Source organism: Lagopus leucura, unplaced genomic scaffold (genome assembly GCF_019238085.1).
Source record: "Lagopus leucura isolate 7727_CA_CO unplaced genomic scaffold, USGS_WTPT01 Super-Scaffold_702, whole genome shotgun sequence".
NCBI classification, from domain to species: Eukaryota; Metazoa; Chordata; class Aves; order Galliformes; family Phasianidae; genus Lagopus; species Lagopus leucura.
This window is the reverse complement of record NW_024962254.1, coordinates 8,172,889-8,195,498: the sequence shown is the minus strand read 5'-3', so window position 1 is coordinate 8,195,498 and position 22,610 is coordinate 8,172,889. Positions and strand designations below refer to the sequence as shown.

Below are 22,610 nucleotides of genomic sequence, written 5' to 3'. Positions count from 1 at the left end.
GCTTCTTCCAGAAGGTGACACTCAGTACTTATGCTGGACATGGAGTGATGGGAATAGACTCATTTTCCATACGGTCATCTGAGATGGTGACTGCCCCCTGGGGTAGAGGTGCTCTCTCTCGTCTTTATCCATATGAGACTAGGCCAGGTTGGACGGGGTCCTGGGCAACCTGATCTAAATGTGTATGTTTGGTGGCCCTGCTAGGCAGGGGGGTTGGAACTACATGATCCTTGAGGTCCCTTCCAACCCGGGTGATTCTGTGATTCTGTGAGACTGTTCAAAGAATCGCAGAATGGCTGAGACTGGGGGGCTCTCTGACTCCATCTGCTCCAACCCCTGCTCCAGCAGGGACACCCAGCGCAGGGTGCCCAGAACTGCATCCAGGTGGCTTTGGGAGATCTCCAAGGAGGAGATCCCACAGCCTTTGTGTAACCTGTGCCATTGCTCCATCACCTGCACAGCACAGAGGTGCTTCTGGTGCTCAGAGGGAACCTCCTGTGTGCCAGTTTGTGCCCATTGCCTCCTGTCCTGGCACTGGGCACCGTTGACAACAGCCTGTCCGTAAGTACCACCCCTCAGGTACATATGGACATGAACGAGATCCCCCTGAGCCTCCTCATCTCCAGGCTGAACAGTCCCAGCTCCCTCAGACTCAGTCAAAGGGTTTCCATTTTGGGTGACTGTGTAGAGCCAGCTGGACTCGACCGTCCTGTGGGTCATTAAGGTGGGAAAAGACCTCTAAGCTGACCACGTCCAGCCGCAGCCCACCCCGCCGTGCCCAGTCCCTCAGCGCCACATCTCTGCTGTTCCCGGGCACCTCCAGGACGGTGACTCCACCCCTCCCTGAGCCGCCCGTGCCAGCGCCTCACCGCCCTTACCGAGAAGAAATGCTTCTAATACCCAACCCGAGCCTCTCCTAGCGCAACTGAAGGCCATTCCCTCTCGTCCTATCGCTGTTACGTGCGAGCAGAGCCGACCCCCACCCGGCCACAACCTCCCCTTCCAGCTCGGGCTCTCCCACGCGGCTCCCTTGGCGGCCAATTGCATCCCGCGATCGTGTCGGGGCAGGGAGGAGAGGCGCGGGGAAGGGTCGGAGGGGAGGAGGAGGCCGCAGCCCGTTCTCGCGGGCCCCGCCCGGCGGGGTCAATGCCGGCGCCGCGGCCGCTCTCCGATGAGATTTGTGCGGGGCTGTCGGAGACGCGGTGCCATCGTGGGGACCGTCACCCTCTGCCTGGCGGCCGGCTGGGCTCTGCAGAGTAAGTGCGTCCGCTCCCCTTCCTTCTTCCTCCTGCGTGCGCCCGTCGCCCTTGGCCGCGCCGTGGCCGCTTGCGGGCGCTGGGTGCGACGTTTGCTGTGCGGGCTGCCGCGTTTCTCTTGGGGTCCAACCGGCAGGACCGCGTGTCACAAATATTTGTCGGTGTTCAGATCTTGCGGTGCTGCGTTTGGCTCGTGGGCTGCATGGGGAGTTCAGGTATTTGCAGATAGTTCAGTGGAAGGGCGTATCTTTTTAACCTTTACCTTGCAGTCATATATGCAAAAGAACTGCCTTTATCCCGGCATTAGAAGGCACTGCAGAGAGACTGTCAGCTCAGCTCTGGTCAGAAACAGAGCAAAAGGCCTTTAAATAAACGCAGGGAACTGAAAACAATGAGAGCGGTTTGCAGCGGTTACCAGGAGCTCCCATCTGTTTGTCTTACTGTCACAAAGCCCTTTCCCTGGCCTGCTCTGTCTCTGGGGAAGACAGGCTGAAGGCGAGCACCCTGGCCGAGAGGTGCTGTGGGAGGGCATGGCGAGAACCCATGGAGGGAGAATCCCAGCAGCAGTGTCCTGGGAAGAGCTGAGGTCCTACTGCTGTTCCAGCTCGGCAGCAGCAGTCAGGCTACTGCTACTGAGGGTGGGGGAGCTGAACCAGGAAAAGCCCCCCCGTGCTTTATCTGCCTTTGGTCTGGTTTGATTTCTGCAGGCAGGAAACCCAGCCTCTCGCCAAGTATCACTAACGTGCCATTAACTCAAAAAGGACGTGTGCCCATTGAAACTCAAATGTTTGGTGTTCTTCCAAATCCTCATGCAGGAAAACCCCCATGCAAGTAGGGTTATTGCAGTTACACATTAAACCAAATGATCCATTCTGTTCAGCAGTTATGAGCAGCTCCATAATCACATTAGTGGGAAGTGTGTGATAATTACTTTTTCGTATACATTTTTGCCTGGAAGTTGGTGCAAGAAGATCCCTCTGATGATGTGATTTATCTGCACTGGCAGATAGCTGGCTGTCCTGATGTAGCTGTTCTCTCAAACACTGCTAACACATTATTTCTGATTTAAAGCCTTCATGACATCTCCAGCAGCCTGCTGTCCCTCTCATTATGCAAACATGATGAAGTCCTTGCCAAGTCTTCACGTACTTAAGCTTGCTACAGTCCGTGCTTTGGGGGGATGATTAGTTGATATAACAGCTTACTTTGGCCATGGCTATTAAGATTTCCATTTTAAACATAGAACTTCAAAGGCAAGCCAGTTACTGGTGAACACAAAAGCATTACTCTTGATCCACGGCATGAGGTAAATAAACCAGGTTTTGTATTTCGTCAGAATGTTTGTTGTCATTTTAGTGTGGGCATTAGGCTGACTTGGTCTGTCTGAAGTCCCTATAAACTGGAACATTGTAATTGACTTTGGAAATCATAAATGCCATCCCTGTTTTGTTTGTTTGTTAAGTGCTTGGCAATTGAGTTGTAAATTCATTACTGTGAAACGTACTGACTTTGGGGACACAGGAGAGATGGAGCTTTGGACTGTTCCCAAAAGACAGTTCATTTACCTCTGAGGAGGCTGTGGGTTGCAGGGCTTTGAGAGCTTATGAAGAAAGTGCAGTGCCTACTTTTCCCATACATGATAAAATACATTAAGGATGAGGTTTATGAGAACATGATGTGATTTCCATTTCTCAATTTGAGGTAATCAAAAGACCAGAGCTTCACACTTCCTTCTCAGAAGGACCCTTCCACACTTTTTCCTTGAAACACAAGCTGTTACTTGTCCTGTAAGACACAGACATTTCTTCTGACTACAACCAAATAAAGCATGTATTTAGTCTTACGTTAGACATGTGTATTCCTACAGTGGTCAACAGAGAGAGAAACTCCTGTCCTGAAGTCACTAAGATAGGATGAAGTGCCCTCCCAAGAGGTCCCACCCTGCCCAGGATATTCAAGTGCTGCACCCCTCCTGCACTCATTGCCCCCTTTGTCTTTCAGCTCCTGGAGGAGTGTCGTTAATTGTCCCACAGCCCAACATCAACGCAACGGTGGCACAGAATGTCCTCCTCTCTGTTGAGTACTCCTGTAGAGGCATTGCCACTGTGGAGTGGAAACATGTGTCGAGCTGGGGCACCACCAAAATTGTGGAGTGGAAAAGTGGGCATTACATCAACATATCCAGCGCCTATAAGGACAGAGTGACTACTTTTGAAAATGGTTCTATACAGCTTCTGAACGTGGGCATGAGAGATGCTGGCTACTATTTTATCACAGTTACAGAAGAGTATGGAACCAACACCTATGGCACCATCATACTCAATGTTTATGGTATGAAACTCGTGGGATTTCTTAGCCTTACCCTGTGTTTAAACACTAACCTGCTCATAAGCAATGTCGTAACATCACGCATTTCTGCCCTCTTTGCAGAGATTATCTATGAAGATTTACATTTCGTAGTGGTTCTCTTTGTATTTCTTGCTGCAATATCTGCCATTTTGATCTGCTTCATGTGGCTGTGTAACAAATCCCTCTACCTGTTCCAGAAGAAGACACATAAGCTAACAGGTATCTAAGAATGCAGCCCAGACACACGTTTTTCCAATCTGAGAAATCTGAGAAACTCACTCATGGTTTGAGCTGTAAAGGTGTGAAGTGGTGACAGAAAAACGAAATTGGAAGGGCTTGGCTGAGTCATCCTGTTTAACTCTTTACTAACACAGGCAACTGAATAATAGGTATTTAATTGAAAAAGATCCACAGGACATCTACCTTGTATTTTATATCAGAAACCAAAAAACACTTCCCTACATCATTAGCTGCTGCTGTTTTTTCACAGTGGACACACAGCTCATGAGCTTCTGTAGCTACTGAAAATGTTCTTACCATGCCAGAGTTTGGGTAAAGCCTCTCCTTCCTCCAGTTAAAGCCAATTTTCCTATGCAGCAAGAGTTCTTCAGAGTCTGAATTCAGTGCACTCCTTGGCAGACTTCAGGAATACTGCAGTTCTGGAGACTTGCTCTGTCATCATCCAGAACAGGATCCAATGACTTATGTTTCAGTCCCATCTTAGGAGAGCCCTCCTCTGGAAGTCATGGAGCCCTGTGGACTTTGTTTCACTTTCCATAGTGCTTTTTGTCTTGTACTTGACAACTACTGTCACATTCAGGGTTCTGAGGGACTTATTATGTGGTCAAATATTTTGAAAAGATGTACTTAAAAGCAAATTCTAGATGAGTAAAACTGGAGTTAAAATTAAAAATGTCTCAGCTATTAACATGGAGTTGTTAATTTTGCAATGCTGACCTTCCCATCCACTTGCCAATCAATAATTTCATCCTTTCATTTGCAGCAAGTACAACTGAAGAAATTGAATTGGAAACCATTGAGTGTTAGCCAAGGACTGTCTCATAACAAAAATAACAACTCTACCTCAGGAGAAAGTATTGGCAAGAAAAGCAAGAAGGAACCTAAAAGGTAAAGTATTTGTGACTACCATAAAAAATTCCTGACTTACACTGCTAATACAGGGCCTGAAATCAGCAGTGTCTGATGGACTTGTTTTGACCTGTTACGATTTCAGCTCTGCTAGTCAGAGTACGTGTTCATGGCTGAGCACAAACACATTTTTGTGGCTAACTAATAAAATCCACAGCCTCTGCCACTCCTAAAAACAACCAACCAATAATATCTACCTGTAAGAAAATGATAGTGTTCCTGCAGGACACTTGCATTTTGGCTACAGCAAGTCCCCTGTTACAAGCAGAATAGCATTTAAGATCACTCTATGATCCTACGAATAAATTTAGTGTCTAATTACAATATTACATTAAAAAATTAACTGCAAGGGTTGAATCCTGTTTATCATGCACATGCTGCTACTTTCAGTCATAAGGAATTTCCCAAAGCTCTGAACACAAGCTGTAATTCTGAGACAAATCTGACATTGAAATAATGCCAAGATGGTCAAAGTTCCTCTGCTTATGCTTCCAGTTGTTTACACTGCCCAGGGACGTGAACACACATTTTATGACATTGCTAGGAAAGGCTGTCGAACAAGGAACTGTGCACAGGCACTGAAGATGATGCTGTCTGAAATGATTGGAAGATAAAAAACTGACCCCACACCAGTAGTGTGGCAAAACATTGAAAATGTAAGTGACCAAGGGCCAGTCTGTGTCTACAGATACCACATGGCTTTTTGAGCTTAACTGCTGCTACTGCCTCTTCCACACTTCACTCACTTGTCTCATAAAGCTTTTACGAGTCGTAGAATCATAGAATTGTTTGAGTTGGAAGGGACCTTTCAGGGCTGTCTGGTCCAACCCTCCTGCAGCGAACAGGGACATCTACAGCTTGACCAGGTGCTCAGAGCCCCATCCTGTCTGACCTTGAGTGTCTCCAGGCGTGGGCAACCCACCACCTCTCTCAGGTGACAGTTTCCCTCTTCTCAAGGTCAGCATTGCTCAGCAGTTGAGGTACCACAGGTTTGATCCATGAAAACAAAGAACTTCCTATCAAGTGCGTAACAGTGCAGATAGAAGCCACAAAGGCTTTTTCCAAAGCACTTGGAACACAACACTTCTGAAAAGTCAGCCCCAGACTGAATGGCCATTGCAGTGCACAGGGCCTTACAGCCACTCATTAATTCAGGTGTTAGATTCAGCTGGTTGCTCCTTCCTGCACCCAGGAAGTAAGAAACTGAAAAATAAAAGAAAATCCCAGATAAAACACAGCTCAACGAAGGAACAGTTTGTTCCAGTTCTTCACACTAAAAATGTATTGCCAGTCCTCTGCATGTCTGAGTGAATTAAACCTAGGTGACACAGAAGCTGAAAGTGTTTCCTTTAAGTTTGAAGGACTGAAAGGTATTCATGTAATATACGTAATACTTTTATTTCTGCATACCTATTTCCATTTATTACTTTTAATTCCCAAATCTTAGAACTTAAACAAAGTGCATAGGCTAAGCTGAGCACATATCTAGAGTTGCTTAGAAAATATGATAAGTGCAGCTGACATTTAAAACCATTTCTTGCCTACAAACATTTACTTGAATAAATATGACAAGTCAGAAAATGTATGCAGGCACAAATGCCCTGACTCGAAAGTTGGTGACCACTGAAAATCCTTACAGTGTATGTGCACTGTAAAAGCAAAGAGAAGTTCCCAGCTAGCATAGTAGAGACCTGCAAAGAACGACCAGGGGGTCTGGTGGATGAAAACCTTAACATAAGCCAGCAGTGTGCTCTTGCAGCTCAGAAAGCAAATGGTATCCTGGGCTTCATCAGCAGGGACAGGGAGGTGATTGTCCCTCTCTACTCTGCTCTTGTGAGGCCCCATCTGCAGTACTGTGACCAGGTCTGGAGCCCCCAGTACAAAAAAGACAGAGAGCTGTTGGGAGAGGGGCCAGAGGAGGGCCTCAAAGATGATCAGAAGGGAGCACCTCCCCTACAAAGACAGGCTGAAGGAGCTGGGCTTGTTCAGCCTGGAGAAAGAAGGCTGCAGGGTGACCTCATTGCAGCCTTCCAGTACCTCAAGGGAGCCTACAAACAAGAGGGGACTCAACTCTTTGAGAGGGTAGATAACTGTAGGACAAGGGGAAATGGTTTTAAGTTGAGGAAGGAAAGATTTAGGTTGGATGCCAGGGGGAAATTATTTACTATGAGAGTGGTGAGGTGCTGGAACAGTCTGCCCAGAGAGGTTATGGATGCCCCATGCATGGAGGTGTTCAAGGCCAGGTTGGATGGGACCCTGTGCAGCCTGGTCTAGTATTAAATGTGGAGGTTGGTGGCCCTGCATGCGACAGGGGGGTTGGAGCGTCACAATCTTTGAGGGCCCTTTCAACCCAGGCCATTCTATGATTGATAGTTGGAGCTCTGAGCTTGGTGAAAGATACAGCAGCATCAGATACCCAGCCTTGGCTCTAGATGCTTTTAGATAGTGATAGCCAGAGGAACAAGGAGGCAGTAACTAGACTGCACGCTGCTTTTCCCATAGACAACTCCTTGCTGAAAAATTTTATCCACATTTTAAAATGGTTACTGGTACAGCAATAAATTATTCCCAATTCTGTGAAACTGGTATTTGTCAATAATATTACTTGTTGCAGTAATTGATATAAAGAACGTGAGGATGAAATGCCTGTGGCAGCCCATTGCTGCACACGAGCTGGCTGAAGAATTTAAAATTTTTCTGCAAGCTGTTACAAAAGTATAAGCTTAGAAATTAATAGCAATTCATTTTCCACTTATAAACTGCATGCAAAACTGCAGCAAAAGGTAATATTTGCAAGATTCCAAGAGATCAAGGACATTAATGCATTTTGCATTTAAACTGCAATTAAAGAGATGTCCAAGTTCACAAAACTGCTTTCGTAATCAAGTATAAAGGTCTTAGTGCTCTCTAAACGTACCCAGCTTGTGCTTAAAGGCATACTGCTAAGAGCTCCAACTTCGTGTCTCAATTTAGAGGTCATACCAGCCTGTTTTCCATCAGTATTGAATATTCCTTTTGTGAAAGGCACTCTGCAGGCTCCTGCTCCTAGTTTTTACTAACAGCTAGGCCTGAAAGTCTAAACAACTTTCTGTGCCCATCACATCCATGCACTTCTGAAACAAGATAAATGATCCCCCTGCATCCTTCTTTTTCCTCCAGAAGGAAACAAATCCTGCAAGCGTGACAACTTAATAGCTCCAAAGTGATTATTTGGTAACCAAGTGCTTCTTTGACAAAAAGACTGCTGCTCCATGCAGACTTGTCAGTTGAGGTTGAAAACAGTGAGGTACACAGATCCATTTAATTAATTTTTCATACATGCATCTGATTTTGGGTGAGATTTTTGTGCTGTGTCAGGTGCACAACGTGCTGGGAGCTGCACTGCCACCCCCTGTTCAGTAAGGAGCAAAACCTGCTAGCCAAGCAATATGGGAACAGGCAGTTGTGTAAGACTCACCCACCCCGAGATGATCAAGAGACCTGTGTGCTATTTTCAACCATTATTTTTTCAATGTCATGAATTATCCAAGACACCTTATGAGAAATGCCTTTCTCTGCCACAGTCCAGTTGCACATAAGTAAGAACTTCAAGGAACTGAAATAACAGTATGTTCCACAATGGAAAATTTCAACACAGTATAATAGCTGCTTTGGATACACACTGAACAGCAGCTTGCCAAAAACAGTTGCTTAATAGGTATTTCTAACAGCTATTCCATATTGCTCAAGAACGTAGCAAAAGAACAGCTGTCACTACAGAAGGACAGTGTTTAATTCAAGCATGTTCTATGTGCAAAAAGTTCTTTTCTGTGTATGTATGGATATACACACCTTGTAACACAATGTGGATGAAAATCTTAACCAGCTTACACAGACCAGTTTCAAAGAGACCTTTAGCCATTAATGACAAAGCAAAAGGAAAACTGGGCAAAACTTTAGTAGAAATATCAAGGCAGCTATAATTACAACAAAGAAGGAGAAACAAACAAAATTACCTCTTGAAGACCTCAAGGGAGCTGACCTCTAAGAGAAAACTATCATTTTTCTGAATGGCAGCAAATGCCAGGGCAGAAAACAAAGAACAGGATGACTATGGAGATCCAAGGCTTATTACGTGAGTTACCTGCTCTTCCTCTTCCCAGTCTGTTCTTTCTAGACATGAATTTACACAAAAAAGTTACACAAAAATTCAAACTGGCAGGAGAATTTTAGACATAAAGATCATTTCCTCGACAAGCTTGCAAACAACAGAAATTATGCAGTAACAAATACTGCATAAAGTCACCTACAGCCATGTCACAAGCTGTGACTGTACAACCCTCAACACCACTGTGCCTCTCCACAAGAGATTCAGTGCATGACCCAGAGCCGCACCAATGCAGTGCAGAGGTATTCCCTCAACCCCAAGGCAAGAACATCACACACTGAAGACTTGTAACTTGAATTTTAAGCAATGGTACTTTCCTCAGGATATCAGCCACTAAAAGGTTTATCAGCTTAAATGTCAGAATTTTCTTTTTATCAGAAACATTTGTAAAAATCTGTTCAGAAAAAAGCAGAGGCTGGGAAGGAAAGGGTATCATTTTGAGCAGGCACCTTTCGTAAGGCAAAGGACTCTTGAATTTCATTTTATAGAAGAAAAATACAATAATCACTTAGGAATGTTGGTCTAGGTAGAGCAGCCTGCAGAGATACAGCTGAAAGGAACTCTTGGAAAAAGCTGTATTGCACATCATTGATAATGCTTTATTATAAACCCTACAACAGATGTACAGGAAATAAATGTGGTTTTGTTTTCTTGTGTAGCCCCACAGGCTGAATCATCCTTTGTTGCACAGGCAGCACAGCAACGACTCAAAGCCCCCACGAGGAGACTGAGAGATGATCAGCATGGAGTCAGGGCTGCCATGAGCAGCTCCATTTTATACACAAAGTTGCGCCCTTCCATTTTATTCCACTGGACTTCCTTGAAGGGCCCTCGAAGATGGTTCCACTTGTTGTCCTGCAGCACGTCGCCCTTGGGGAGATCTTTGCACTGACTCCGTGGAAACTGAACCATAACTTTGCTGCCACTTTCAGGACCATTACGTACTGTGATGAACAAAGATTTTATGAGTATTTTTACTCATGTTAAATACCCTCCCTCATGTATGCAGTACATTATTGTTGAGTCAATTCCAAACACGCTGGAAACAAATGACAAATTGCCTTACATATATTTATGTTGTAAGCTGGTTTCACACTTTTTCACTACAGTTTTTATGTTGGCACTGCTCTTTGCTAAAGCAAATCAAAGAAACATTTGACAAACAATCCACAGAATACATATTTCACATAAAGTGCAAAGAAAAATAGCCTTAATAATATCAAATTGTTGGGTGGTTTTCTTGTTTTCCCTACTTAAGTCTTATCTCTAAGGTGATCCCTACCATTCTATTCCAAAAAGTACATTTTAATTTTCATGAGCTGCATCTATTAAATATTTATTCTATTGGATACCTCTCTGGAGAGGAATGAAGACAGGACTGCTGTTATCATCAAACTGCAAGTTTGGTGGAGAGAGAGTGATATTCTCCAAATCTAGGTGACAGTTTTTTTGCTTGTATTTCTTCGTTGTATTTATTTCTTTTCTTTTGGTGGTGGAGGGCTCATTATTTGGTTAAGGAGGTAACACTCAGCTTTCCCAAACATTACACCTGTGGCAGCGGATCAGAACTGCTGTATGACCACTTCAGATCTGAGAAGCACAGGTGGACACACAACTCATGCATCAACCAAAACTAACACGTGTGGATCCAGAAGCTACCTCAGCTGCCAGTTCTTTGCCTAGGAAAGGTAGTCTTCAAAATGTAGACCAGAGGAGCCTAGTCTTCATCTAGTCGAAACCCCTGGCACAAAGCAAGGTCTTCAAGAGCAGGTTGTTCAGAAAGATTTCCAGTCAGGTTTCCGCAGCCTCTTGGGGCAACCTGGGTCCAACCATCCTCACAGTGAAAAAGGCTATTATGATTAAATGAAATTTCCTTGTATCAGTTTGTGCCCATGGCTGGGTGCCACTGAAAAGAACCTGGCTTCATTCTCACTGCACTCTTCCCTTCAGGTATTTATGGACGCTAATGATGTCACCCCTCAGCCTCCTCTTCTCCAGGCTGAACAGTCCTAACTCCTTCAGCCCTTCCTCACAGGAGAGGTGCTCCAGTCCCACGATGCTCCTTGTGGCTGTTTGTTGGAATCACTCCAGCATGTTCTGCCTCTCCTGTACTCTCCTCCCCATGTGTGGGACTTAGCACTGCCCTTTACTGAACACCCAGAGGTTCCTGCCAGCCCAGTTCTCAATGTGTTCAAGTCTTAGGATGGCAGCACACATATTATCACATTATCAGCTACTTCTCATTTTTGTATCACCAGCATCCATTTTTCTATCACCAGCATCCAGCTGCTCTATGCAGCCATGGTCCCAGTACTGAACTCAGGGTTATACCACACTTGCATCCAGCTGGATTTCATGGCTGAGGATCACAACCTTTTAAGCCTGGCAATCCAGCCAGCCTAGCTCCTATTCCATCACTCTGTCAATCAAGGGGGATGTTGGCATACAGTCTCAAAAATCCTGCTAAAATAGAAAACGTCCATTGTTCTCCCCTCACTTATTGAATTAGTTATCTCACTGTAAAAAGCTTTTGGACTGATTGAACGTAATTTCCCCTTCATAAATTGATGTCAGCTACTCCCAATCATCTTATGTCCTTAATATGTTGGGAAACTGCTATTTTTTTTACCCCTTCACCTTTTTAGTAACTGCAGTGAGGCTGACCAGATTGGAGTTTCCCATTCTCCTTCTTTAATATATGACACAGGCCTTCTTCCTGTCTTCAGGAATCTCTCCTGATCAACAGGACCTTTAACGGATCATCAAGAGTGAATTTGCAGTGACACTGACCAGGTCCTTCAGCGCTCACACAAACATCCTACATCCTTCTTTGTTCTAGACTCACAGAATTATCCTTTAACCTCAGTAAGGAGGGTCAGGTTAAGTCCGGATCCATATCATGGGGACATGGGATTTCTGAAGGTCAGTCTTAAGACCAAAGGAAAGAGGACATCAGGTGCTCTAGCCTTCTTCATGTTCTGAGCTACCAGGTCCTGTCCCCACTTAGCAGCAGGCCCAGGCTTTCCCTAGGCTCTCTTTTGCTGTTGACGTACTGACTGAAGCTCTTTACTACTCTGTATGTCCCACACCAAATTCAATCCCAGATGCACTTTAGCTTTCCTATTCCCATACTTGAATTCTTAAGCAGCATCTCTATCATATTCTCAGGTCACCTGCTTCTGTTTTTTGTGGCCTTTTTCATCCGAGTTGAATCACGAACTCCTTGTTCACACAGATCTTCTGACACCTTGCACAACTTGGTGCACATGCAAATGATTATCCCTGACCTGAAAGAGGTGATCGTTGGAAAAAACAACCACCACCAACCAGCTCTTCTGGACTCCTCTGTCTCTTCATAGAACAGCATCCCAGGTGATTCATCCAAGCAGATCCCTACAGAAAACCCTGTGCTCCTTAAGCCCAGGGTTGTGATCCTGTTGTTTGCCTTATTCCCTCCTCTCAAGATCACAATGGTTTCTGCAATCTGTTCTTTCTGTGCCAGTTCTAAGAATTATTTTCATGCTTGTCTAAGTCAAACCTGGTTTAATAACTAAATGGCTACTTGGCAAAGTACTCATTCGCTTTAGGTGCCAATTCCACACACAAGAGATCATTTCTAGAATATTTTGCTCTAAGTTGTCATTGTTCTAAAAAATCCTGGAGACTGATTTTAGAGGAAAGCTTAAAAACCCTTTAGAACTTAAGAATTCTGTACACATTTGAAATAGGAAGCATTACCTGAAATGGCATAGTCTCCATTTGGCGATGCTACAGTTATTGCAGATGCATTGCCAATACTCTCCACTGGCCCCAGGCCAACGTGATTGCTGAAGCTCAGCACGTGCCATCCCATAACTTTTGCAAGCTGCTGAACTGCATGGACTTGGTGCTGCGACATCTGAAAGGTGACAAGAGGTTCATCTTCTCATCAGTATTAGCACACCACAAAATGAAATACAGAGGAACTATAACTGGGTTCTACTATGGGTTTTTTGAGTGGTTTTGTTGTTGTTTGGGCTTCTTTTCTTTGTTTTTGTTCTTTTGGTGGTGGTGGTTGTTTAAAAAAAAAACAACAAACCCCAAAACATGTCATGTATGTCAGGATAGCTTTGAAGGCAGAGGCAACCACTACATCAAACACACCACTCAGCCAGATGACTTTTTCAAGTACTGCTTTCAATTAAGAAAAAAATAACCCAACTGTTATGAAAAGGATTTTGAAATAATATCTTCTCTTGGACAGAGATCGTTGCTGTAAGATATCTAAAATACCTTTGCAAATATGTATTAACAATGCAAGCTCAAATAAAGGCCAAGGTTCTCTGGCACACGATTATCTCCATTAATGCTCAAGGGCTTTAAGCTTTGAACTTCAACAACTTACAAGATTAGAAGAGAATGTTTTTCCGCATCAAAAAGTAACACTTGTTGCAAAGAATAACCCAGCACTGTTAGCAGTTCTCTGAAAGTCTAAAACCACATCTTCATGAAGAGATACCATCAGTAGAATCTGTTTCAACTTGTTCTCTTTGCCTTGTGGAGTTTGATGCAACTGCACCAGGCCAAGCACCGTTACTACAGACCTGTATTGTGACTATTTGCAACGTGTATTAGGGAGACTGTCACTTCTGAACAGAACCAGCAGCTTGCTCCATGCAATTAACAAGCCTCAGTTCAAATACCAGCTGATTTAATAATGGTTGCTGCAAAGCAATCATTGACAACACAGTGCTGAAATGACAATAATTTCGGGCTCATTAAGATCTCTAGATTGGATTTGGTTACAGTAAGTTTAATATATTGAATACCTGTTTCCCCATTCCCCCAGGTTTATGAGAACCTGCTCTCACTGGCTGGTTCTGAAGTCAGCAACAAACCTATAGCCCTGATAATGAGTATCACTATCAGTAGTATTTCTAATGGAAGGGCAAAAAACTGATTGCTGCTAGTGACCTGGTATTACATTTTATAGCAGTTGCTAAATTCACTATACAAACATACTGGAAAATCCAGTTATCCACCTTTCCCGTAGGCAATAACTTCATTTCAAGTTTTCTAATGTTTTCTACACAGACAAAGGTGAGATTTTCACTTCTGTTCCCCAAAATACCAGAAGAAAAGGAAGAACAAAGTATACAAGTATACCTGAGATAAAAGGAAATCCTGCAGCTCTTGCTCTTGATGAGACAGTGTAATAACTCTTCCATCTCTGTGCACTACTCTGATTTGTTCAACTCCAATGTTGAGCTGTAGTTGAATGGATCTTTGAAAACAAGATACACATTTATTCAGAACGCATTTTAACACCTCAGAAAATAGGAAGTTTGTTCTAAGAACACAGAATTCTTCTGATTACTTGATAAGAACTCTAAGATAAGGATAGGGCAAAGCCTGTGGAATACAATACCAACTTCAAACATCTCAGTTACATCATTCACCACAACGTCCCCCTCTATAATGCAGGGCAAATGTATTCCATGGCACATTCCCAGAGCTGGTCCGCTGCTTGTTCAAGTCCTGAGGTACCTCACAGCCCCCTCCCTGCCCCTGTGCCCATTTCTTTCCAGAAGACAGGGGAAAATTTACTAAGGAATGGTTCTATCCTGCTGTCAAGACTTAAGCAGCAGAGGTACTCTGGAAGAGAGACTGCAAACTGCACCAGTGTGGACAGAGCCAAAGAGAACTGCTCAAAAAGGCCAGAGGGTGCTAAGGCAAACAGCTCACCCACCCATACCTATCAGTGAACGCACCAATGGTCAGCACATAGACATTCGTTTCCACTACCTGAAGTCTCATACTTCAGTGACAATACAGTAATAACATAAATTACATGAGCTTCACATTTCAGTGCCTCTGTAATCAAGCTAGGGCAGAGCACTGACTAGCTCTCCATGCCCAGATTGGAAGCTTAAAGGCAAGCATGTACAGAAACACTCTATATTCAGCTATCTCCATACACCTCTGTCCTAAAGAACCACTTTCCCCTTCGAACCTTTCCCTGAAGGAAACTGTGCTAGATAACTACTTACTAAGTTTCAACATTAAATGCACTGTAAAGTGGGTGAGGAGGTAGCTGTTCCTTCTCACCACTCAGAAAAACACAACAGTTGTACACAAAAACAGGCCCCTAGCTTTCTGTTTTACAGCAAATCTAAAATTGGGGGTTGAAACTAGATGATCATTGTGGTCCTTTTCAACCCAGGACATTCTTTGACTCTATGACAATTGCAACACACTACTTGTATATGCCATGCTACTGCAATGCCAGTTTACAAATAGAAAGATGCAAATGTTTTCATACTTACTTGCATATCTGTTCATACCCTTGAGAAGTTATTAGAACTTTAACACTGGATTCATAAACATCATTTATATTTGACCAGTGGGCCTGAATCTGAGGATCCTCTATACGACTAGCCAGACTGTCAATGGTTCGAGCAGTTCTAGAGGAAAAAGAGACATTCCACTCAAAATAACATTGCTGATTTGTGCTGTTATCTTCTTTAAAGGAAATGAGTCGATGTACTTCAAAATTCTAGCTGCAAATTAAGCATGGCTGTTTACTGTGTCTGTTTCACATATATTCTGCAGAAGTATTGCTGCAGTATTATTCAGCATCAGCTGCTCAGCAAAGAACATTAAAAAGTATAACAATCAGCAGCCTCCATCACAGCTGTCACAGACCTCACTAAAAGGAAAAATTCAGATTTCTCTGGCCAAGTATTGTGTGATCATACATCGTTATCCTTCTCAGTACTTAAACAAAGAAGTAGAAACTGAACACTGACAAAAATCCTGTTTTCCATAATGACCCATTTCATCACACAGCTCGTGACCCACCTGCGCCTCAGAAAGATGTGTTTTGCCTGTTTTATGATCTTTTCCAGAAGTCCTTCGTTTGACTGCAAAGAACTGATTTCATTTTTATCAAAAGCCTGTGGCCCCGCTAGCCTCATTCTCTTGTGGCCAAAAGGGGCACTTGCTGGATGTGGCATCACTGTGGAGCTCAAAGTTTGCTTGTGACACTGCAAACAATTGTTAAAAGAGAAAGTGACCAAATAACACAACTGCAAGATTTAATACACATACTCTGAATACGCTGATTCACATCAAATCTTAAAACTGTTCCCTTTTTTACATGACTTCATGGCTTCTGGAGCCACGTCCTATGGATAGGAACACTTTCTGGAACACGCTTTCACAACTGCTGAGACATCTGCACTTTCTCTGTTCAGGGAGGGAGCACATCTCTACCTATTTCCCCAGGTCTTCCCATTCAATTACATGACAATCTGAAGCACTGAAGCAGTGATCAGACCTCAAGTGAAGCAAAGTTACTGCAGACATTTATTGATCTTTTTTTGTAGAAGTATAATCCAAATCAATACTCAAATCATTAAGTACTTGATAAACACTAATTACACACAGAGGTAGAAAAGGGAAACTGAGGAGCTGGACTGAAAACACCCTTGCATGGCTTTTCCCGAGTGAGCAGCCAGGTTTAAGCTTTGGTTCAGAACCAGTGTGCCATTAAAGCACAGGTGGAACTCCTTAGTCACCACCGCACAGTAAACCTGACCAGCAGGTTGCTTCACAGAAATGGACAGAAATTTACTGGCCTCTAGTGGCCATCTGTCATTACAGCAGTGCATAAGTCCAAGCAAAAGCCAAAAAGAGCCCCCTCCAATCATGGACTATGAATGCATTACCTCTCTGATAAGTTGATGCAAATTATGTTCCAGAACATAGAGATGATCCTCAGGATTCTGTTTTTCCGAAGCAGACTTCTGTGATTTTTTGTCATTGGAAGAGTGACACAGAGAAATAGACAACTGCAAACCTGTGCAAAGCAGGTTTTATTTAATAATAAGGACACAGTTTCCAAGCAGGCTGTTGAGAACTTATTCTTGACTTTATACAGACATCAGCTTTACAACCAACATTCACTATCTCAGAGAAAAAAAATGTAGAAATCAAATGATGGAGAGCACAGCAGCAAAAGCAGGTAACAGTGTTCACTGAAGTGTTGTCAGGCCAACTACTACCTCAACAGGTTGATTTCATACCTATTTCTACGACTCAAACCCACACACAGAGGAAAGAAAGAAAAAGGAAAAGGTTTCTTCCTAAGTAGTTGCGCATCCCTTGTATGAATTCAGCAGCTCTGACCCATCTTCATCTTCTCTAATTGCCCCCATTGAAGAGCATCACCCTTAGTTCCACAGATAACCCATTAACTCTCCTCTGAAGTTTCACCTACATGAAGCAGTGATCTTTGCAAAGCTCCAAAACATGTACCTATCACTACAGTTGACAAAACAATGTTAAGTACTACTGACAAAACCCAGAGTCTGTATAATAAAATATGAGTAAGTTAGAAAATAAAGTGTGTTAGTGAATTTTACTATAATTAGCAAGTAAAAATTTGGGAAACTCTGTTTTTCATAATCTTTGAAAAGCAAGGTTAACACTTTGCTTTGTTTCTTAAACTAAAAAAAAAAAAAAAAAAAAAAGAAAAAGTCTCATAAAACAGAATTTCAGTCTGTATTTAACAAGTAATCCTACCTGGGAAAGGCTGAGAGATGATCTGATTTTTCACAACAATGTGAGGAATTTGTGATTTAATTTGAACAGCTTCTCGTGACAGCTGAGCAAAGATTTCTTTACACAAGAGAACATTCTGTGCAGTTTCCAGTTTTGTCTGCCAGTGCGGGGTACCTGAAAATATAAATTCACGTCTTCAGAAAAGTAAAGAGAGGCTGCTTTTCTGTTCAGATACCAGATATTCTACAGTAGTTGCCCTGAATGCCATCACTGGAGTAGTAAGGTGGTATTAATGGTTTTAAACTGAGACAGGGGAGGTTTAGGTTAGATATTAGGAGGGAGTTTTTCACTCAGAGGGTGGTGACGCACTGGAACAGGCTGCCCAAGGAGGCTGTGGATGCCCCATGCCTGCAGGCATTCAAGGCCGGGCTGGCTGTGGCTCTGGGCAGCCTGGTCTGGTGGTTGGTGACCCTGCACATAGCAGGGGGTCAGAACTAGGGGATCACTGTGGTCCTTTTCAACCCACACCATTCTATGATTCTTCTACAAATTGAGTATTTCTCAGAATTTATTTGGATTAAATAAGAATATTCTTGTCCACTCTTCTTTAAAGCTTTATGTGAGAATTTTCAAATTAAATATCACCTATTTCTTGAGAACACACCCAGAAAATAACATACCTGGTTTTGATTTTGGCATGGGTCTTTTAAAGAGATTGACTGTCCCAAGGTCACCAATGTCTGGAGCTTGTTTCTGAATAGAAACCTATGTAGAAAAAGAAGGAAAAAAAAAAAAAAGAAAAAGGTTACCTGAAGTTTACTCTTTGTTGCAAGCATGCAAATAGCATAAAACCCATGCTTTTGTATTGAATTTTCTGGCAAACCTTTATATAGGCTGATCCCTCTAAATCACTTGGGATTTGAACATCCAAAGGACAGTAATCCTCAGGTATCTTTTTATCCAGGTCAATGTCAGTGTTTTTAATCACCTCAAACGTGCCATGATGAAGGAAAAGGGAGCCTAATCAAAGAAGAACAAAGACACATGTAGTAGAACCCTAAAATCATCCAAGTTGGAAAAGATCTTCAGGATCATCAAGTCCAGTCATTAATCTGATCTACCAAGTCCCATCACTAAACCATGTCCCTTGGTACATGTCCACATATCTGTTACACATCTCCACATGGGGACACCACCACCTCCCCAGGCAGCCTTTCCAACCTTAAACTACTCCCTTCATGAAGAAACTCTTCCTAGTATCCAATCTAATTTCTCCTGACACAACTTGAGACCATTTCCTTGCACCTTATTGCTTGTCACCTAAGAAAAGAGACCAACACTCTCCTTGCTGTAAGCACAGAATCACAGAACAGCCTGGGTTGTAAGGGCCCTCAAGGATTGTGACACTCCAACCCCCCGGTCGCATGCAGGGCCACCAACCTCCCCATTTAATACTAGACCAGGCTGCACAGGGTCCCATCCAACCTGGCCTTGAACACCTCCATGGATGGGACATCCATAACCTCTCTGGGCAGCTGTTCCAGCACCTCACCACTCTCATAGTAAACAATTTCCCCCTGGCATCCAACTTAAATCTTTCCTCCCTCAACTTAAAACCATTTCCCCTTGTCCTACAGTTATCTACCCTCTCAAAGAGTTGAGTCCCCTCTTGTTTGTAGATTCCCTTGAGGTATTGAAAGGCTGCAATGAGGTCACCCTGCAGCCTTCTTTTCTCCAGGCTGAACAAGCCCAGCATCCTCATCCTGTCTTTGTAGGGGAGGTGCTCCAGCCCCCTGATCATCTTTGAGGCCCTCCTCTGGACCCTCTCCAACAGCTCTCTGTCTTTTTTGTACTGGGGGCTCCAGACCTGGTCACAGTACTGCAGATGGGGCCTCACAAGAGCAGAGTAGAGGGGGACAATCACCTCCCTGTCCCTGCTGGACATCCCTCTTCTGATGAAGCCCAGGATACCATTTGCTTTCCCAGCTGCAAGGGCACACTGCTGGCTCACGTTAAGTTTTTCATCTATCAAGTCCCCCAAAACTACTGTCTAGGTAGTTGTAGGGAGCACTGAGGTTTCCTCTCAACCTTCTATTCTCCAGACTACACAAGTCCACCTCCCTCAGCCACTCCTCATTATTCTCATTTTCTAGTCCCTCCAACTTTGTTACTCTTCTCTGTACACATCTGAGCAACTCCACATCCTTCTTGTAGCGAAAGGCCCAAAACTGAACCCAGTACTCAAGGTATGGTCTCACCAATGCAGCATGGAAGGGGCAATCCTTTCCCTAGCTCTGCTGGCAGCACAGTTTCTGATGTGGGCCAGGATGCTATGGGCCTTCTTGGCCACTAAGGCACACTGCTGGCTCACATCCAGACATTTTCTAACCAGCATCCCAGGTCCTTTTCTGCCAAGCAACTTCCCAGCTGCTCTTTCCCACACCTGTATTGCTGCAATGCGTTTGTTGTGACCCAAGGGCAGCACCTGCCATATGGCTTTGGTGAGACTCAAGGAGAGTCAGAGCTACGGCTTCTTCATTAATGGAAGATGAGCAGCTCTAAATCTCTACCCACCTTCACTGCAACAACAGGTGCCCAAAATAATCAGTATAGATGCCTACGAATCTGTGTTCAGAAAAGAGACTCCTCAATTTAAGAAAATGCTTCATGGGCTTTTGTCTATAAGGCCTACTTGTCAGCCAGTATAGAACTGTTCTGTAAAGCAATCTTTACTGAAACTCTTCTTGCCTTTAAAATCACTTTCTAGGTTAAGGATGGTGGGATATTTTCCCTGATAATAAAACAGGTGTTCTCTTACAATTCTGTCTCATAATTATGTGTTATTAACTGATATGTATTATTAAACATACTCCATCTGTTTTTTTCAGCTTAAAACACTCTATGTAAAATCTTAATATTCATTTCTAAGTAAAGGCATAACACCCTACTGCATACCTGCACTTCTGTAGCTCAGATCACCAAGAATTTTGTCTCCCACTTTTCTCAGCTTCCAGTGCTGTCTCAGTCTCAGTAGTTCTGAGTTGAAGTCTCTTTGTCGCTTATTTTCCTGGTTTTCTGCAACTGATTTGGATAATCTTTCTGCTCCTTTTAGCAGGATCTGAGCTGCACCTGCTAATGACTTCTTTTTTGAAATCAGCTGTAGAAACTGAGGATTCTAGGAGGAAAATGAAACCCAACAAACATGTCATGGTTTCTGCTGTGTCTTGTATGATGCTGTGTTTTGGCTTTGGGAAAGAAATAATGTTAATAATACAACAATGTTTTAGCTGCTGCTGAGCAGCGCTCCACAGAGGCAACAATGCTTCAGCTTCTGACACTGTGCTGACAGTGAGGGAGCTTTTGCTGGATGCTGAGTAGCCTATTCAGAATTACTTTCACATCAGTATTATATGGCCACAAGAAGCACTTTGATTTACAACTCCAAGAAGCCACTGAGCTCAGCATCCTTTCCCACTCTGAGCCCTCCTACTCACCCATAGAGCACAGGATGAAGACACCATGTGGAACACTACCAGTTTTTGTACTTATCACTCACACAGAAAAGCCTCAGTGTAACAAAACCTTCAGTATAAACACACAGGCAATGCATAAGCTGCAACGAACCTGCTTGGCAGGAGGAGGATCCTGCACCACTGGATCCAGAGTCATGAACTTTTTATCCTTAACGATGCTGAGAACATCATACAGCACACACATTTCAGTCAGGGCACTTCTTAAGTTGTTTCTCACTGAGTCCCAAGGCCAGAGGGACGGCTGAAACTTCACCAACCCTGAAAACAAAACAAATACAGACACAAGGTATGTTTTGAGAACGAGTCTTACACCCTATCGTTTTACAAACCTGCCACAAAAGCATAAAACACAACGTGATACATGGGTTTATCTTATCTCCCTTTTCCCAAGGTGTTTTCTAGGCCTCTGTCAGAAGTATTTTAGAATCATTTGAGTTGGAAGAGACCTTTAATGGTCATCTAGTCCAACTGCCCTTCCACGGGACCCCTACAGCTACAACAGATTGCTCAGAGCCAAGTTCAGCCTGACCTTGAGGGTCACCAGAGCCATCTCCATCTCCCTGGACAATGTGTTCCAGTGCCTTACCATCCTTATTGTAAAAATAGTTCTTTCTTATATCCAGCCTAAATTTCACTCTTTTAGTTTGAAACCATTTCCCCTTATTCTGTCACAACAGACCCTGCTAAAGAGCCTGACCCTTCCTTTCTTACAGCCCCCCTTTAGATACTGAAAGGCTGCTGTCAGGTCTCCCCACAGCCTTCTCATCTCCAGGCTGCACACCCCAGCTCTCTCAGCCTGTCCTCATAGGAAAGTTGTTCCATCACTTGGAGCATTTTTGTGGCCCTCCTCTGGATGCGCTCCAACAGCTCCACGTCTCTGCTATATTGAGGACTCCACATCTGGACTCAGTGCTCCAGATGAGGCCTCACAGCACAGAGCAGAGGGGCAGGATCATCTCCCTCGCCCTGCTGGCTGTGCTGCTCTGGCTGCCCAGGATACGTATGGCTCTCTGGGCAGCTAGGACACACTGCTGGCTCACGTCCAGCTTCCCATCCACCAACACCCCCAAGCCGTTCCCAGCAGGGCAGTGCTCTATCCTTACAGAGATAGCGGTGTTTGCCATGCCGCAGACACACACCCTGCACCAGGCTCAGGGGAACCCCACGAGGCGCTCCCGGCCCGACCCCGCCGCCCTCCGGGTACGCACAGAGCAGCCGCAGCGGCCGCAGTCCGCGCACCCCCACCCCGAAGGCCTCCGGCAGCTACACCGCCCGGCCCGGCCGCCCCCACCTTCCTCATCCTCCGCCTCGCTCGGCTCGGCCCAGGCGCGGCCCGCCGAGCCCGGCTCGTCCTCCTCGGAGCCGGAGCCCTGGCTGAAGTCGATGCGCTGAGCCAGGCGCGCCAGGTTCTGGGACATGGAGAGGGGCTGCAGGTAGGTCTCGCTGCCATCCAGCCCCACCTCCTGCACCTGTTTCTCGCACGCCGACTCGATGCTGATGCGCACCGCCGGCACTCCCGCCATCTTGGCGCGCCCTCCTCGCCTCCTACGGGTGCCGGGCGGAGCCGCGAACCGAGCGCGCTCGGCTGTTTCCGGAAGCGGCGCTCAGGCGGGGCCGGCTTCACGGGAACGC

The 22,610-nt window shown here is 44.5% G+C and overlaps 2 protein-coding genes across 4 annotated transcripts; one reads left to right on the top strand and one right to left on the bottom strand.

Moving 5' to 3' along the window:
* Positions 1–1,108: 1,108 nt before the first annotated feature.
* VSTM5 (V-set and transmembrane domain containing 5) lies at positions 1,109–9,958 on the top strand. 2 transcript variants are annotated; one of them, XM_042862638.1, is made up of 5 exons: positions 1,109–1,256; positions 3,258–3,587; positions 3,687–3,824; positions 4,609–4,733; positions 9,561–9,958. In XM_042862638.1, exons 1-4 carry the CDS (start codon positions 1,172–1,174, stop codon positions 4,650–4,652), a joined length of 597 nt encoding a protein of 198 aa, XP_042718572.1. In that variant the 5' UTR covers positions 1,109–1,171; the 3' UTR covers positions 4,653–4,733; positions 9,561–9,958. The 2 variants fall into 2 exon arrangements, with proteins under 2 accessions (XP_042718572.1, XP_042718573.1); XM_042862639.1 differs by lacking the exon at positions 9,561–9,958 and adding an exon at positions 5,250–5,573.
* MED17 (mediator complex subunit 17) lies at positions 9,480–22,518 on the bottom strand. 2 transcript variants are annotated; one of them, XM_042862633.1, is made up of 12 exons: positions 22,270–22,518; positions 21,070–21,236; positions 20,401–20,620; positions 18,329–18,465; positions 18,126–18,210; positions 17,467–17,619; positions 16,611–16,741; positions 15,742–15,926; positions 15,207–15,344; positions 14,047–14,164; positions 12,640–12,799; positions 9,480–9,845 (listed from the first exon to the last, which is right to left on the bottom strand). In XM_042862633.1, exons 1-12 carry the CDS (start codon positions 22,499–22,501, stop codon positions 9,640–9,642), a joined length of 1,932 nt encoding a protein of 643 aa, XP_042718567.1. In that variant the 5' UTR covers positions 22,502–22,518; the 3' UTR covers positions 9,480–9,639. The 2 variants fall into 2 exon arrangements, with proteins under 2 accessions (XP_042718567.1, XP_042718568.1); XM_042862634.1 differs by lacking the exon at positions 9,480–9,845 and adding an exon at positions 9,949–10,751.
* Between the last annotated feature and the right edge of the window lie 92 nt (positions 22,519–22,610).

Bases quoted from the DNA above. Each gene is read 5' to 3' on its own strand.
- VSTM5 (XM_042862638.1), top strand. From the start codon at position 1,172: ATGAGATTTGTGCGGGGCTGTCGGAGACGCGGTGCCATCGTGGGGACC. The intron at 3,588-3,686 runs GTATGAAACTCG...CCCTCTTTGCAG, and splicing joins CATCATACTCAATGTTTATG to AGATTATCTATGAAGATTTA. The intron at 3,825-4,608 runs GTATCTAAGAAT...TTTCATTTGCAG, and splicing joins GAAGACACATAAGCTAACAG to CAAGTACAACTGAAGAAATT.
- MED17 (XM_042862633.1), bottom strand. From the start codon at position 22,501: ATGGCGGGAGTGCCGGCGGTGCGCATCAGCATCGAGTCGGCGTGCGAG. The intron at 20,621-21,069 runs GTTCGTTGCAGC...TTTTCCTCCTAG, and splicing joins ATCCTCCTCCTGCCAAGCAG to AATCCTCAGTTTCTACAGCT. The intron at 18,466-20,400 runs GTATGCAGTAGG...TTCTTTGATTAG, and splicing joins TCTGAGCTACAGAAGTGCAG to GCTCCCTTTTCCTTCATCAT.